General features: G+C 33.4%; 3 protein-coding genes across 4 annotated transcripts; 1 reads left to right on the forward strand and 2 right to left on the reverse strand.

The window, feature by feature from the left end:
• Positions 1–917: 917 nt before the first annotated feature.
• Positions 918–3,401, forward strand: LOC139874225 (nascent polypeptide-associated complex subunit alpha-like protein 1). The gene is made up of 4 exons (XM_071861679.1): positions 918–1,073; positions 1,896–1,977; positions 2,331–2,458; positions 2,897–3,401. The coding sequence occupies exons 1-4, from the start codon at positions 1,014–1,016 to the stop codon at positions 3,227–3,229; spliced, it is 603 nt and encodes a 200-aa protein (XP_071717780.1). The 5' UTR covers positions 918–1,013; the 3' UTR covers positions 3,230–3,401.
• A 1,140-nt stretch (positions 3,402–4,541) lies between these two features.
• On the reverse strand, positions 4,542–7,180 carry LOC139874223 (G2/mitotic-specific cyclin S13-7-like). The gene is made up of 5 exons (XM_071861678.1): positions 7,054–7,180; positions 6,122–6,336; positions 5,683–6,021; positions 5,162–5,575; positions 4,542–4,959 (listed from the first exon to the last, which is right to left on the reverse strand). Exons 1-5 carry the CDS (start codon positions 7,088–7,090, stop codon positions 4,633–4,635), a joined length of 1,332 nt encoding a protein of 443 aa, XP_071717779.1. The 5' UTR covers positions 7,091–7,180; the 3' UTR covers positions 4,542–4,632.
• Positions 7,181–8,322: 1,142 nt separating this feature from the next.
• Positions 8,323–13,493, reverse strand: LOC139876605 (stomatal closure-related actin-binding protein 3-like). 2 transcript variants are annotated; one of them, XM_071863947.1, is made up of 13 exons: positions 13,347–13,493; positions 11,986–12,279; positions 11,768–11,896; positions 11,511–11,603; positions 11,103–11,243; positions 10,863–10,931; positions 10,630–10,713; positions 9,971–10,151; positions 9,743–9,859; positions 9,570–9,628; positions 9,179–9,316; positions 8,787–8,936; positions 8,323–8,628 (listed from the first exon to the last, which is right to left on the reverse strand). In XM_071863947.1, exons 2-13 carry the CDS (start codon positions 12,268–12,270, stop codon positions 8,581–8,583), a joined length of 1,494 nt encoding a protein of 497 aa, XP_071720048.1. In that variant the 5' UTR covers positions 12,271–12,279; positions 13,347–13,493; the 3' UTR covers positions 8,323–8,580. The 2 variants fall into 2 exon arrangements, with proteins under 2 accessions (XP_071720048.1, XP_071720047.1); XM_071863946.1 differs by having other exon boundaries at positions 9,570–9,652.
• Between the last annotated feature and the right edge of the window lie 1,193 nt (positions 13,494–14,686).

The following is a 14,686-nucleotide window of genomic DNA, read 5'->3' on the forward strand; positions in this document are numbered from 1 at the left end:
TTGGAATGTATTACTATTATTTCATTGATGCAAATCTTGTGGTTCACTTGTACTTACTTACTTAAACCTATGATTTCACCAACGTTTTCGTTGACAGATTTCTATGTTTTTCTCAGGTCCTTGAACGATACATGATACATGCTTCCGCTCATTATTTTGATACTTGCATTGGATGTCGAGTATATATGCATACATGAAGCGTCTTTTGGATACTTTTAAATTGTGTCGCATAAGTTTCATTTGTACTTAAAACTATGTATCGTAACTTGTGGTGGAACTATTCTTGTAAACTTGAACAACCTTTACATTTGAAACGAATGCGACATATCTTTTGGTCAAACGTTGTTTTAAAGACTTATGACCACGTAACGGGACCTAAGTAGACGGCGCCGTCAATGACGATTTGGTCGGGTCGCTACACATTCTACCGAACTTTTATACCTTCTCGTATTCAATTCAAAATAATTAATTAAAATAATTCAAAATTATTTAATTTTAATAATTAAAATAAGTATTAATAAGATTTAGAATTATTTAGATTAATGACCCACCATGATTAATTTTTTTTTTTGTTTTTTAATTTTTTTAACAAAAAAATTAGCTTAATAATGACATCATTATTATAGAATTTAATAGAAACTATAGATTAAGTGCGTGGATAAAAAACTAGTGTGTGCTATCACCTCTTATATATTTTTTTTTACAATTTTCCCATTGTATCCTAATAACTTCAAATTCCTTGACTTCTAACATTATTATTATTGATTGATAAGCATGGTTAATGATTAATGACAAAAATGATAATATTCTCCAATCACAGGTTGCAAAGAAAAATGGTTGTGCTCAAAATGTAAAAAGAGACATAATTGAGGGACAAAATTGATAAGATAAACATGGAGTACATATACAGTTTCTCACCGCCGTTTGTGCAGTAGTGTTTGATTTGAGATTTTTAGGGTTTTGTATTTCTTCAATTCAATTCAATTGCTTTTCTTTCGGCAAATTAATCAATCATGACTGCTCAAACTCAAGAAGAACTCTTGGCCGCTCATCTCGAACAACAAAAAATCGATGTAACTAATTCTATAATTATCTATTTGATCAAAAGATTTAGATCTTTTATTTCGGATCTGTTCTTTTAATATCAGTTTATTTCTTTGTTAGTTTGCTTTAACTGTTTTTTATTATACGTAAGGTTGCGATATTTTAGTTTCATGATCTTGTAAAACTGATTAGCAGAAATAATAAAAACTATAATTTGCTAAAAATGTGTGTTCCAGTATTCTATACTTATCATCTTTCTTAAGTGTTTGTAGTTACTACCGCTGCTATGAATAAGTTGTTTATTCGATTTCTTGATGATTCTCATATGAAAAGATCTAGTCGAGCTTGTCAAAATTGTGAAAAGTAAGTTGCTTTAATTAGGAAAAACGTGTTCCATACACTATGATTTTGTATTTCGGTTACTAGAACGAAATGGGTGACATTAATTTACATGAATAGGCAAATGAATTGAAATATTGTTGTTTGCGTACATTGATAGTAAATTTGGAATGTGATGTTTGATTCCAAGCTAAAGAATTATGTTGGTATGTAGAATTTGATTACATTAAACCTCGACTAATCAATAATACCCCAAGGCCTTCTCTAATAAGTTATAATGTTGGCATAATTTAGCTGTTTTAGATAAGTGTTGGAGATGCAGAATTGCAACAAGACGATAGTTTCTTATCAGTTGGATAATTGTATGCTAGGTTTTGAGTATTGATAAATAAATTTTAGTGATATACTTTTTACTTAGCCACATATATAATGATAGCTTGTAATCATATATCATATATGTCAAAGTTTGTTGGTAATGGGAATTAATTGATGTTTGAGTGTACTTTTTGCAGCATGAGGAGCCATTGGTTGAAGATGATGATGATGAAGATGACGATGACGAAGATGATGATGCCAATGATGATGAGATTGAAGGTGAGGATAATTTTAAGCTTAGGACAAATATGTAGACGCATTTCTATATGTCTAGATATATTTTCGTAAATACTAGAAGGCTATACCCCCTGACTGTAACAAAAATCAAAATAAAAAGAGAACTCTGTTATTCATTTTGTACAAAGACAATTGAATGTTTGTGGGTTGGCCAGGCATGTTATGACTCGTATTGAATGTTCTATGTTTTGGTTCATACTCTACCTCTTGAATAACCTATTTTGTCCATTTCAGTTGATGTGATATATTTTAATGGAATGCTAGGCGCTGTCTTGTTTTATTGTATTTGAGCAGTATTTCAAAGATCACGTATGTAATCATTTGTGTGAAATCAGGACTTGGAGATGCAAGTGGGAGGTCTAAGCAAAGTAGAAGTGAAAAGAAGAGTCGAAAGGCTGTGTTAAAACTCGGGATGAAGCCAGTTCCCGGTGTTAGCCGTGTTACTGTTAAGAAGAGCAAAAATGTTAGTTTTCTGCCCTTCAAATTGTACACAAATTTAACTCGTCATTCTAATTGTATACCGTATATTTTCAAATCAGGGTGGATCAGGTGGTTGTTAAACAGTTCCAACTTCCATTTAAGCTAGGGTCAACACTCAACTTCTGGATTAGTAAACAGGGCAGGGTTGGGTTGGGTCGGGTTGACACTTAAAATCACTTTTGCTATTATAGAATGTTCTTTAAACATGTAGGTATTACCATAATAGTTCTATTTGACTAAATGATTCAGTAGGTTGCATACACCTTGGATGAAATTCAAGCCATTTACCTTTTTTTCCAACTTTTTGTCTTTACATAAGCTACTTTTGAGATAGGTAAACTTTGATTTGGACCAAAACATACTTACATACTTAAAAATATCACCTCTTTTTGTTAATTCATGCTCTGCTATTATGTTACAGATTTTGTTTGTGATTTCAAAGCCTGATGTATTTAAGAGTCCTGCTTCAGATACCTATGTTATTTTCGGAGAGGCTAAGATAGAAGATTTAAGTTCACAACTGCAAAGTCAAGCAGCAGAACAGTTCAAAGCACCTAATCTGAGTAACGTGGGATCTGAAACTGAGCCAACAGTTACAGGTCAGGATGATGAAGATGAAGATGAGACTGGGGTGGAGCCCAAGGACATCGAGCTCGTTATGACACAAGCTGGTGTATCCAGAGGAAAGGCAGTCAAGGCTCTTAAAGCTGCTGATGGGGATATTGTATCTGCTATTATGGAACTCACCAACTAGGAATCACTTCATGAATCAGTAAATTTTCGTATGTTTTGTTTCTGGTTATGAGGTTCAAGTACCGGTGATGTTCAATTTGTGGTATGTGTTGTGTATTGACAGCATGTTTTCTTATGGTTGCTTTGGTAACTTTTATAAGAAATGACAAACGATGTTATGGTTTGCTGGTTAATGTGTGCTTGATTGATGGTTCTGATTTAATCCGTATGTGCTTATGCACATGTTATGTTCCCCTAGTTCGATCTTTATGCATATGTTAATACACAGTTTTCGTGTCGTCATTTTGACTCAAGTAAATCATGTTTTGCTACTAATATCAAAGTAACACAAGGCATGTCAAAGCACACTAGTTTTCATTTCTTGTTTTGCTGTTGACATTCACTTGATGACTACTCTTGTTACAACGCTAGTCTCATACTCTCATATGAGATACTTGAATCACTTTTATTTTACAGTGTAAAATAAACTCATTAACAGGGACAATTCATCCAATAGATTAAAGCCCAAAAGAAATGAAACGGGAACATGCAGCAATAGAAACAAAAACCAAACCCTGCCTAAACAACTAAACAAAGGCAAGGGAACAAAACAAAATGCAACCGCCAAACAAATAATAGGGCATCTAACACTAACCGTGAAGAAAACCATCTAGAGACAAACAGAATCCAAACCAAACAAAACGGACGGGCAAACAAGAAAAAGAAAAAAAAAACGATAGTTACAAAAGGAACGGTAAGGTGTGACAAATTGTTTATTTTGACAATTTAACCATTTCTTGAATAGAGGTCGAGTTTCATTAAATGTTGACGCCATTGGCATCCCTTTCATTGGGATGTCACAAACACTCGACTTCACATTATTTGTTATCCATTTACACAAAAAAGTAGGATGATTTCTTCTTGTATGGACGTAAAGCTTTTACCCGTAGACTTCTTTAGATTTTGCCTCTGAACATATCGTAGGTCAGTTGCACACAATCATGTTTTTAGCATCATATGTTGGGTTAGTGTTCTGGGAGTGTGAGGACACGGTATTGCTGGGGCCCACAAGATGTTAAATTAGCGAATCTCACCATGAAGAAGTAGTAGAGACATGGTCAATCAAGTGGGGTTCAAATCATCAACTGTGTAGATTGTGTTGTGAAATGGCACTAATTGGGGCCCACTAGTCGAGTTTACTGAAAACACTTTCATAGTTGTTGTCAATTGTCAATATGATGTTCATTCATATTCATCAACCATAATAAGTACTGTAAGACTACATATAATATTTCATAAAAATTGAAATTTAGTACTACTGAGTTAACATTTCCATCAAGAAACAAATCATCTTTCAAACATTAACAAACAAATAGTTTGATACTTCTACATCATTTTACTCATCTGCAACCTATACTAAACCCCTCAAATTCCGGCAGTCAACAAACATTTAGCCGGGTTGTACATAGCGACTGCCCCAAGGGTCCCACTCGAATACTTCTTGTAAATCACTTTCCTTTTTTCATCACCTTTGGCCAACAAGTGAAACATAACCATCATTTTAGCACACTCAATCACTTGCACATCCTTAAACCCCGTGTGCATTTCCAACGTCTCATGCCACACGCGTGTCTTGTTTAATGTTGCACGTGCTGCGTATACAGCACCAGCAGCTACCATTGATGGACAAAATCTTATTGTCTCGTAATTCATCATTCCCAATTCAGCATAAAAGTACACCATATGTTCCATCTGTAACAAAACCATTAGGAACAATGTTACTACTAATATCAAAATGTAACACATGACCATAAAATGTACACTAGAGGCTGTTATTTTAACAAAAGGTCCAAACTTTATCATTATTAGTGAAAACCAAATGGAAGTAGACCAGAAAGGTCTAAACTTCATCATTATTTTAACAAATAAAGTTGGACGGATATAAAAAACTTACTGTGATATCGTGTATAACTCCGGCAGCTTTGATGAAACGGGTAAGGAAAACATAAGGTGTTGGGACAGTTAAATTCCATTCAAGTCGACCCAAGATCCGTTTCTCCATCACTAAAACATGTCGATGTTCATAAGCTTGATCACATATTTGAACGAAATCATTGACTTCAGGAGCCCAAATTTCTTCATATTTTGAGGCAATAAGCATTGCACTCATGCCAACACATTGTAGTTCTCTTCTAGCAACCGTTTCAGCAGCCAAAAAACGATCAACAATGTTAATTGTAAGGTACAATGTTTCATTAGTTAGCTCAAACTTCTTGTGTACTAGGATCAACCAGTCAATCAAAATCGCCCTCATTTTGTCATTGATTTCGGGCTGTGAGTGCATGTAGTCATGAACGTTACTCTCATTCTACATCAATATCACATCAAAAACTTCAATAAAACAGCAAACAGAATATTGTACAAAGTGTCAAAGTACTCATTGCAGTCTATTAGATTAAGTATATGTAAATATACCTCTACGAGTTTGTAGAATTTGTAAATGTCTTCAGCATATTCAACTGCAGCGAGTTCATTATCGACATCATCAGCATCAATGTCAACGATATTTTTTGGTTTCGGTTTGTAATTAAGGCCACAGGCAGCCTTGCTTCGGGCTGTAAGTATCGATGTGAGCGAGGAATTAGGTTTCTTGTTTCGTAAATTTGACGATTCGGGTTTCGCCACTTCTACTGTATCCGGGCTGATCTCGATTACTTCCACATTTTGTGGAACAGGTGGTGGTTTGGGCTTGGCTGTTGCCTTCTTTTTGGGTTGTACCATTTTGTTGTTATCAGCATTCATTGTCAATGGTTTCTGTAACACATAACATCAACACTGTAAGGATTTATTTAAAATTAAAACTAACTGTAGATTGGTGATTAAATGAAAATAGTAAAGGAGTAAACTTTTTGACCTTTTTGTTTTCAGCTGCTTCTTTTTGGGCATTGGCTACTAATTGTGCACAGAAACTTCTTGTAACAGGACGAGTGACTGCCGGAAGTGGTTTGCCATCTAGTGGCCGGAGAGTGACTAGGTTTCCGATATCACCAAGTGCACGGCGGCTCTTGATTTTTCCGGCCGCTGGATCCACCGCCATGTTCTTCTGCTTCATAACCCCTACTGCTTCACCTTTATCAATCACAAAAGGAAAAAGATTAAATCTTTAAATCAATAGAGTATAGAAAAATGAAAACCTATCATCAAGATCGAATATAATAATCAAGAAAGTTCATAAAACAAGAACCCCGTTAACTAATTTAAACTTTTAAAGTTCTTAAATCAACTATTTCATATAGGGTTTAAATCTTTAGAATCAAATTGAACTTAATTAGATCCTGGCGAATATAATGGAATAAAAAAAGCATCCATCATCAATTTACACAGATAATCAAATACGCATAAATTTCATTTATAAACATATATTTAAAACCGCAAATAAATAAATAAGAATAAGATGCAAATTAGATGAGATGAAGCGAAACCCACTAACAAAAAACCCTTAAATTTATATCCAACAGTATATCTATTTGATTTCGATTATATAATTTTCAATTTTCAATCTACTAGAAATAAATAATAAACCCACCTTGGGATTCATATAAAAATAACAGATTTAATCACCAAGATAATAAAAATCCATCGAAACAGTCAGAATCAACCATAAATCCAATACAAAAATCTATTTGGTATCAGTTATTTAAATCCAGAAGACCAGAATTACTTCAAAAAACCCCACAAAAACCCAAAAATCTGAATCCAAAAACAATCAAAACCCATAAATCTGATTGAACTTTCAATCAATTCACGCAATAATTAAAACTACGGTAAATTAATATAAATGTATACCTCTGTCTTGTTCTTGAAGATAATGTCTTGAACCCATCTTTAAGAAATTGATTAGGTGAACAAACGAAAGTCAAACAAAGAAATCGATATCTCCCCCGAAATCTCGAACACAATTGTAAAGACACACTATTGAAGTGATGAAATGATATTTAGGGTTACACCCCTTTTGAAGCCAACGATTTGTATTCGCTCTCCTGACCCAACGGTCTAATTTCTAGCCGTTAACTATTTGAAAATTATTACTCCGTATTTATTATGCCCTAAGAAGTACTCCGTATTTTCTTATTACAGAATCTGATATTTACAAGTACACCGCCTTTAGTTTTAAGTTTTTATAATTAAACGCTACATAAGTTTTATTTTGGAGCTTCCCATGTTTTTGGGTAAGCAGGGAAACCCTCCTATGAACGAGCACATTGGCTCCCTCATAGAAGGTAAAACCTTGGGTAATCAAGCCCCCGAGCGCGAGACTTGGTACCGGGTGAATTGCGCATTATGCGCACCCTCTAGTCACACTTCCTTTTTGAACAATTTGGCATAGCCAGGAATTGAACCCGGGTAGTGTGCTTCATTGGACAACTCGGTGGCCACGCAGCAATTTCGTTTTTCTAAGTTATAATAATGTAATACAATACAAATATACAATAATCTTAAGTCTTAACTACGTATTGTAAAAATATGTTGAAATTAAGATGAAATAATGCACCATTTTAAAGCCTAAATAATTTGTCACGTCATACATGTTTGTTTACATGCGTTCTTTTTTTATGAGCAACTTTTTCCCCAAAAATATTTAAAAATTCATTCAAGTCATTTGTAAAGATGATATTGGTTATTAACATCTCAGTTACGTGAAAAGTAGAATACGCGTATGCAACGTGTAAGAAATTAGCTGCGAATTCATAAATATAATCAGTTTGTTGATAATTAAAGTACTTAGATAATTAAGTTGTTTGTAATACTTTGAGGTTAATATCTGTCTTAATTAATAAGCATTATCACCATGATAAGTATTGTGAATATCGGTCATAACTTTAGTGCAGAAATAATACCGGACACAAATTTGGTCTAACATGATACTTTGGGGGTGTTCAACTGAGATGTGGAACCAAACCTAAATGTGATATTGTGAAATCGAAATTTTAACACAAAACTTTGTTTTGGCTCACTATATTTGCATACACACATATATTCCTTACAACATTTGAATAACATTAACTTTATATCAACCAATTCACACGTGTAATCAATATTCAACCACAACAAAACTAAAGAATAAAGCTTTGAAGAGTTTGTTATATTAGAAATACAAGGTACAAATGAATCACTCACTAAAACAGATTGTTACAACGATGAACAGGCAAACCAAAACTATGCCTATAAACGATGCACGGATGATCAAATTAGTAGAAAAAAACCAATTAAACACACCCATAAGAAGAAGAAAAACACACTCAAAATTGGAAGTGAAAAAAATGAAATAATCAAACGGCTTAGTAAACCTTCGTCATACTTGCATTAGTGAAGTCAGAGAAGATAAAGTGATGCTTGATCATCTGGTCCAGCCAACACCACCTGTTAACAATGACCACCCATCAGAACCAATATCATGTTATAATTATCACGAGACGAGACTGAGTCAACATTTTGTGTGTGCATAAATTGAACTGAAATACTTGCGAATGAGATTCAAGTTTGTTAAAATGAGGTTAATAAAGAGGAAAAGTACATACATTGCAATCAAGTGCATGTCTTCGGGCTAGAACGATGGCTGCATTTCTTTCTCGTTCTGATTCAAACACCAATACAAAAGATTGCCCTTTTCTAGATTGCCAAAACAATGATTTAGCTGCCAAATTCCCGCCTCCTCTAAATCCACATAGCTGAAATTTGTAGAAAATAACGTGGTAAGAACACTCAATTTACTTTTAGTGTTGCTTTAACAAATAATATGAGTACTGTAGGCAAACTGATATCGTAATTCTCCATGTTTATGGGCAATATCTTTAATTTTATACAAACTATAATGCAGTTAACATATATTTCTTCTTGAAACGTGTTTGAAGTCGTGTTACTTTTGAGATAATAAAATAATACTGAAAATGACGTTAAAATGAAGTATTACCTGCATTGATGTAGAAGAATATGCATCCCGGGCCTTGGTAATCCATCCTTTAGAGAGCTTCATTCTCATTTTCCCCACGCGTAACAAATGGGCAGAGTGTGACGAGTAATTCCGTCCATTCATTTGGGAGATCACAACCTGAAATACAAAACCTTTGTTTTAAATTCAAATTCATCTTGATTCCTTCTTATATAAAAACAATGTCTTCTACTGTGGGATGTTTACCAAGGTAAATCACATAATCGCCTAATGTCATTGGTTGAACTTTTGTCATATCTAAGCACTTTATTATAATGTCCTTGGTTAGGTTATAGTTATGGTTATGGTTATTATTTTCAAGGGGTTGAAAGAAGATATAGTCCCTATCAATTTTTTGTTATAGATAACATACAGAGAATTCAGAATTGCTTTTCCGAGTAAGTGTCTCCACGTACGTCTCCAATCCAACAGCTGTTGCAAAAGCAATCATGACAACTTTTATAGTTAGTTGTCAGAATTTCATGGTACCAGATAAGTTAAAAAACAGTGATAAAATCAAAACAAAAGGATAAGAAAAGGACAAACCAGGTTGTACATGGCAAGTCGTTGTGACAGTAGATTTTTGGCCATTTGAGATAACATCAACTTGCAAAATCCGCCCAACATCGTATGGCTCCGGAGCATAAACTGATTTGCTAGCACCTGTTATGGTATACATATATAAGCAAATAAAGACCGAAGCATAAAACATAAATAAAATGCTACCTGGAACACATAATGGTCAGCATTTATCTTTTGAAGTGGATCAAGTACCTGAAATAAGCTCCCTTCTGCTACATTCTGATGATAATCGATACCACTGAATTGAACATTTTGAGAGCTCCATGGCGTCTTCCGAGCACGGTTGAAGTCGTAAAATTGAGCCTAAACTTCCAGAACCTTCTAACGAGTATAAGCTTAACTTGTTCTCCACAGCCCATTTCTTCAGCGTTAGCTGCATTTAGATTAGGAAAGTTAACATAACAAGTCAATTCAAAGTTGTATTAACCAATTATTTACTACCTCCATCCAAAAAGATTTTAAAAAAAAAAAAAAACTTAAAGAACAATAAAAACAAAGAGATAATGATTTACTACCTCCGTCCAAAAAATCTCGACAACACACATACTGTTTTGTCTCAAAAGTATGCAATAATTTCTTCTTCTTTTTTGGCAAAAAAGTCGGTCCAAAGTTGCATTATTACTTATCATAACTTGATATTATCAACTTTGATGTTGACACAACTTTCCCTTATTTTGTTCTTATTGAATGTCGATTGTAGACATCAATTTGATAATTGTATGTTATGTTATTACAAACTCTAAGCCAAGCCAAAATTACCTTTTTTTTTTTTTTTTTTTTAGGATGGAGGGGATAATAATTTTAACCAGACAATAACCTCAATTTTTTTTTTTTTTTTAGAATTTGATTACCTCTTGTTGAAGCTTTACTGAAAATGCAGACTTCTCTTGGATCTGTAATCTTAAGGCTCGAAGCTCGTGTTCCATGTCCATCACCTAGAAAGCAAAGGCATAACAAACATATTTAACTTCAACTTAAAGCAATAGCATTTCATTAATGTGCCAACTGCTAAACCTAGATTTTAAGACGGTACCTTGCAGTTATTTATCACACATTTATTTATTAACAACAATGACAAAAGTACCTTACAGGGATGATGCAAAAACCTGATTCTTCTAGCCTGTTGGATTTCCTCTACCATCTCCTCCATTTCCTGGCATAAATTAAATTCAAAAAGGTTAAAATTTTATAAAACAATATTTAAACCTATTTATCACTAATATTTAACGAAATAAAAGCGCAACAGATTTAAAATATATATATATATATATATATATATATATATATATATATATATATATAAAGTATGGTATAGACATGTTACCTGCTTTCCAGAGGTAAGTGATACCTTTTCTTGCTCATCAAGAGCCTCCCCAATTCTTCGTACCACCGCTTTCGCACTCTCAATTTCTGCACAAGCAAAAGACCTTTCTTGGTTTACCAACTTTTTTGCATCTTCCGTAGCCTACAAATAGATAAATTATCAAATCATTATCTCATACTATGAACAATTCATTAAAACAGGGGGAACTGGATGCAAAAATGAAAAGTTCAAACCAAAAATTCATATAAATAAGTTGAGAAATGTTCTTCACATATTACACTAACATACTACTTCATAGTATAGACATACTACTAACTAGCCAAATAGGTGATCAACATTATGAACTACTGACACAACCAAAACTAACTGCTGTCTATTATTTCCCAGTGAACAAGTGATCAATGTTACCTGTTTTAGGAAGTTTGCAAATCTCTTCACTTCAAACTTTTCCTGTATTAACTCCCCTTCATTTTGAGTCAACTTTACTGCCAATGCTTCCACCTACAACAACGTATCAACCACAAAAACATTCAGACTAGTCACTACAAAATACATCGCATCGATTGTGATTCTTTCTTAACCCTGTTATTATCATGTCATACCAAAAAAATCTTCCTAAATCATAAAGTTAACATGTAAGAAAAGTAAAAAAAAAAATGGTATACCATTGAGATTGCCTTTTCAACATCATCTTTGTTCATACCAGCTACGCGTCCTCTTAAGTACTCCAAAGCATCTCTAAGTTTCTTCAAAAGTACATGACCCTCTAAAGAAGCCACATCTCTAAGTTTGGTCTACATGAAGAAAAAAAAAACACAATGCGATTATCGAAACAAAGTTCTATCATTTTTTTTTCTTTCTAAAACCAGATATGTAGTTATACCTCATTGGACAACTTAGCTGCAGCAGACAAATTCTTGTCAAACTTACTGGCCAGGTCACGTACAGAGAGGCGTTTGTGCTGATCAGATAGCTGCTCTGTTTCTTGTGCCACCACCTCTTTCAATGGCGGGCCCTTAATATGCATGGTTGCTTCATCCAGAATCTGATTATCAGGACCTAATTTGTATTTGGGGAACTTGTTTGATATGAAACTCACATCTGCTGATACAGACAAAACAGCTTGTATATGCGTCTCATCTCCCACTTCAGGGCTTACCTTTGTCATCTTTGTAGACTATATATTCAACATAATGATAAAAAAAAAAAAAAAAATACAATTACTAGAGGCACATAAAGAAAACGCCAATGTCTCATAGTTTATAATATGTCACTTAAAGTCTTCTATTACCTAGATATATTACCTACCATATTTCATTGAAACCCATGCTCAAGATATTGCAGAAACATGTTCTTTATTGAATATCTTCTACATAAAGTAATACACTCATTGTCCCACCGAAAAAGAAGTCCATGATAGCTGGACTTTTTAGAGTCGGTCTTTTATTCAAATTTTACAACTCATAAAGTTGTTCATGTTTCAAAGCCACAAAATACTAGCAATTACCAGTTGATTAACAAAATTTTGTTCTACTAAACATAAACATTCTGTTGCAATAAATCCACAAAATGCTAATGACATACTTTGATTTATAAAAATCAAAACTAGACTTCTTTTTTTTAACAATAAAGTACCAAAGTTATAGCATGATAGCAGATCTACTTAAACTGTTAACAACAAAAAAAAAAAACAAAAAAACAAAAAAACAAAAAAAAAAACAAATCAGCATACACCATGTCACAGAATATAGGCGAAGGATCAATTAGGCTTCCATGAAAATTAATAACATAAAAAGGTTTAACAACAAAACCTTCAAATTGAGTAGCAATTTAGAAAAGCATTATCACATAAATATAACAAATAACAAAGTAATATTAGAATAACATAGTTGAATTTAACTATACTGAAAACATACATCAAAATCAGGGTACACCAGAGCTTAATTCATCTTCTAACAAAAACTAATTAAATAATATAACAAACTAATTAACTTTTTTCATACGCAATTAGATTTTAATATATTTTGAAGTATTGTCTCAATCAAAAGTACTTTTTCTAACTGCATCACAACAACTACACCAACTGAATTCAAAATTATCCAGCTAAATAAACCTAACAGTCTAACACATGATCATACCGCAAAATACAGCTTAATTCTTCATAAAACGAACATCATGATCACAAATTAGCAATACACAGGCATTATAAAGTACATAAACCCTAAACTGGAAGTATGTACTTACAAAGAAGAGTAGTGTGTGAAAAAAGGTGTAAGAGTGTGTGTATTTTTGACCGAGTTCACATGATAGTTGTAGAGAGAGAAACTGAGGAATGATTCAAGGAGTGATTGTTGTCTGTGAAGAAGGAAGAATCCTAAAATGAGATATAGATTTATGTTTGTGTACGTATATGTATAGCCTATGAGCATGTATGCAAAAGCAAAAATAAACAAAAGAAAAAGAAAATATATCAACAACAACAATACTCAAACCCATATGAATGGGGAGGTGGGAGGTCGACAATCATTCCTCTATCCTAGAATAAAGAGAAATCATTTATCCACCCCGAGTTAAACACTCACAAGAGCGGAGAAAGTCCTCCCTCTCCAACTTTGCTTAAGAGCAGAGAAAGCGGATTTCTTCACTTGGTCCCCCCGAACCGAAGATACGTCACAACTTTGCTTACTCTCACATTTTAGCTATAGTAAGGATGACATAGGGTCGGGTTTGGCCTGATTTTAGGTAATTTCATATTCGAACTCGGTATGTGAAACCTCGTCCTAAACCGGTCTTATACCCGCCGGGTCCTCATTTAATTAATAACCGACGGATTATCAGGTTTCCTCACGGGTAAACGGGGATCCCCATATACTTAGTAACCCTAGGGTTATCGACTTTTCTTGTGAGTATCGAATATCCTCTTTATTAGCCATTATCATTCACCATTCACTTATTTCAGTTTATGTTTCAATAATGATATTAAATTAAGTTCTAAATCTAAATAAATATATAAAAATATGGAACAATAGTACAATAACACATTATAGCTTATATTAGTATTAGTAAATTTTATTATAGTTATTGATGAAATTAAAATCTTTATCGGATCGGGTACACATGTATATAGGTCGGGAATACTGGCCGGGTATGCGAGTTGATCATATACATAGCATTGTATATGTATATTTTATTTGCTGAAGGCTAAAAATAGAAGTTGCGCGAAGTATATTCAAGAGACTGGACATATACGCTAAAAGTTAAGTCTGCGGATTATGGCGTATTAATAAAAGACTGCGGATTATCTTCGCTAAGTTATTGCGGACAGCAATTGTGATGACCCGGAAATTTCTGACCAAATTTAAACTTAATCTTTAGCGTTTCCGACACGATAAGCAAAGTCTATGAAGTTGAATCTCAAAATTTTGAATTATTCAATTATCCTTCGATTGTTCTCAACGATTCGCGAACAATTATATGTAAATAGGTACATATACTATAACTTGAAAATATAACAAAATGTTAAGTAAATGATACTGTGTATTAACCTTATTGATTTGATTATTTGATTGATATTTAGATAAGTT

Source organism: Rutidosis leptorrhynchoides, chromosome 11, assembly GCF_046630445.1.
Source record: "Rutidosis leptorrhynchoides isolate AG116_Rl617_1_P2 chromosome 11, CSIRO_AGI_Rlap_v1, whole genome shotgun sequence".
In the NCBI taxonomy this organism is placed as follows: domain Eukaryota; kingdom Viridiplantae; phylum Streptophyta; class Magnoliopsida; order Asterales; family Asteraceae; genus Rutidosis; species Rutidosis leptorrhynchoides.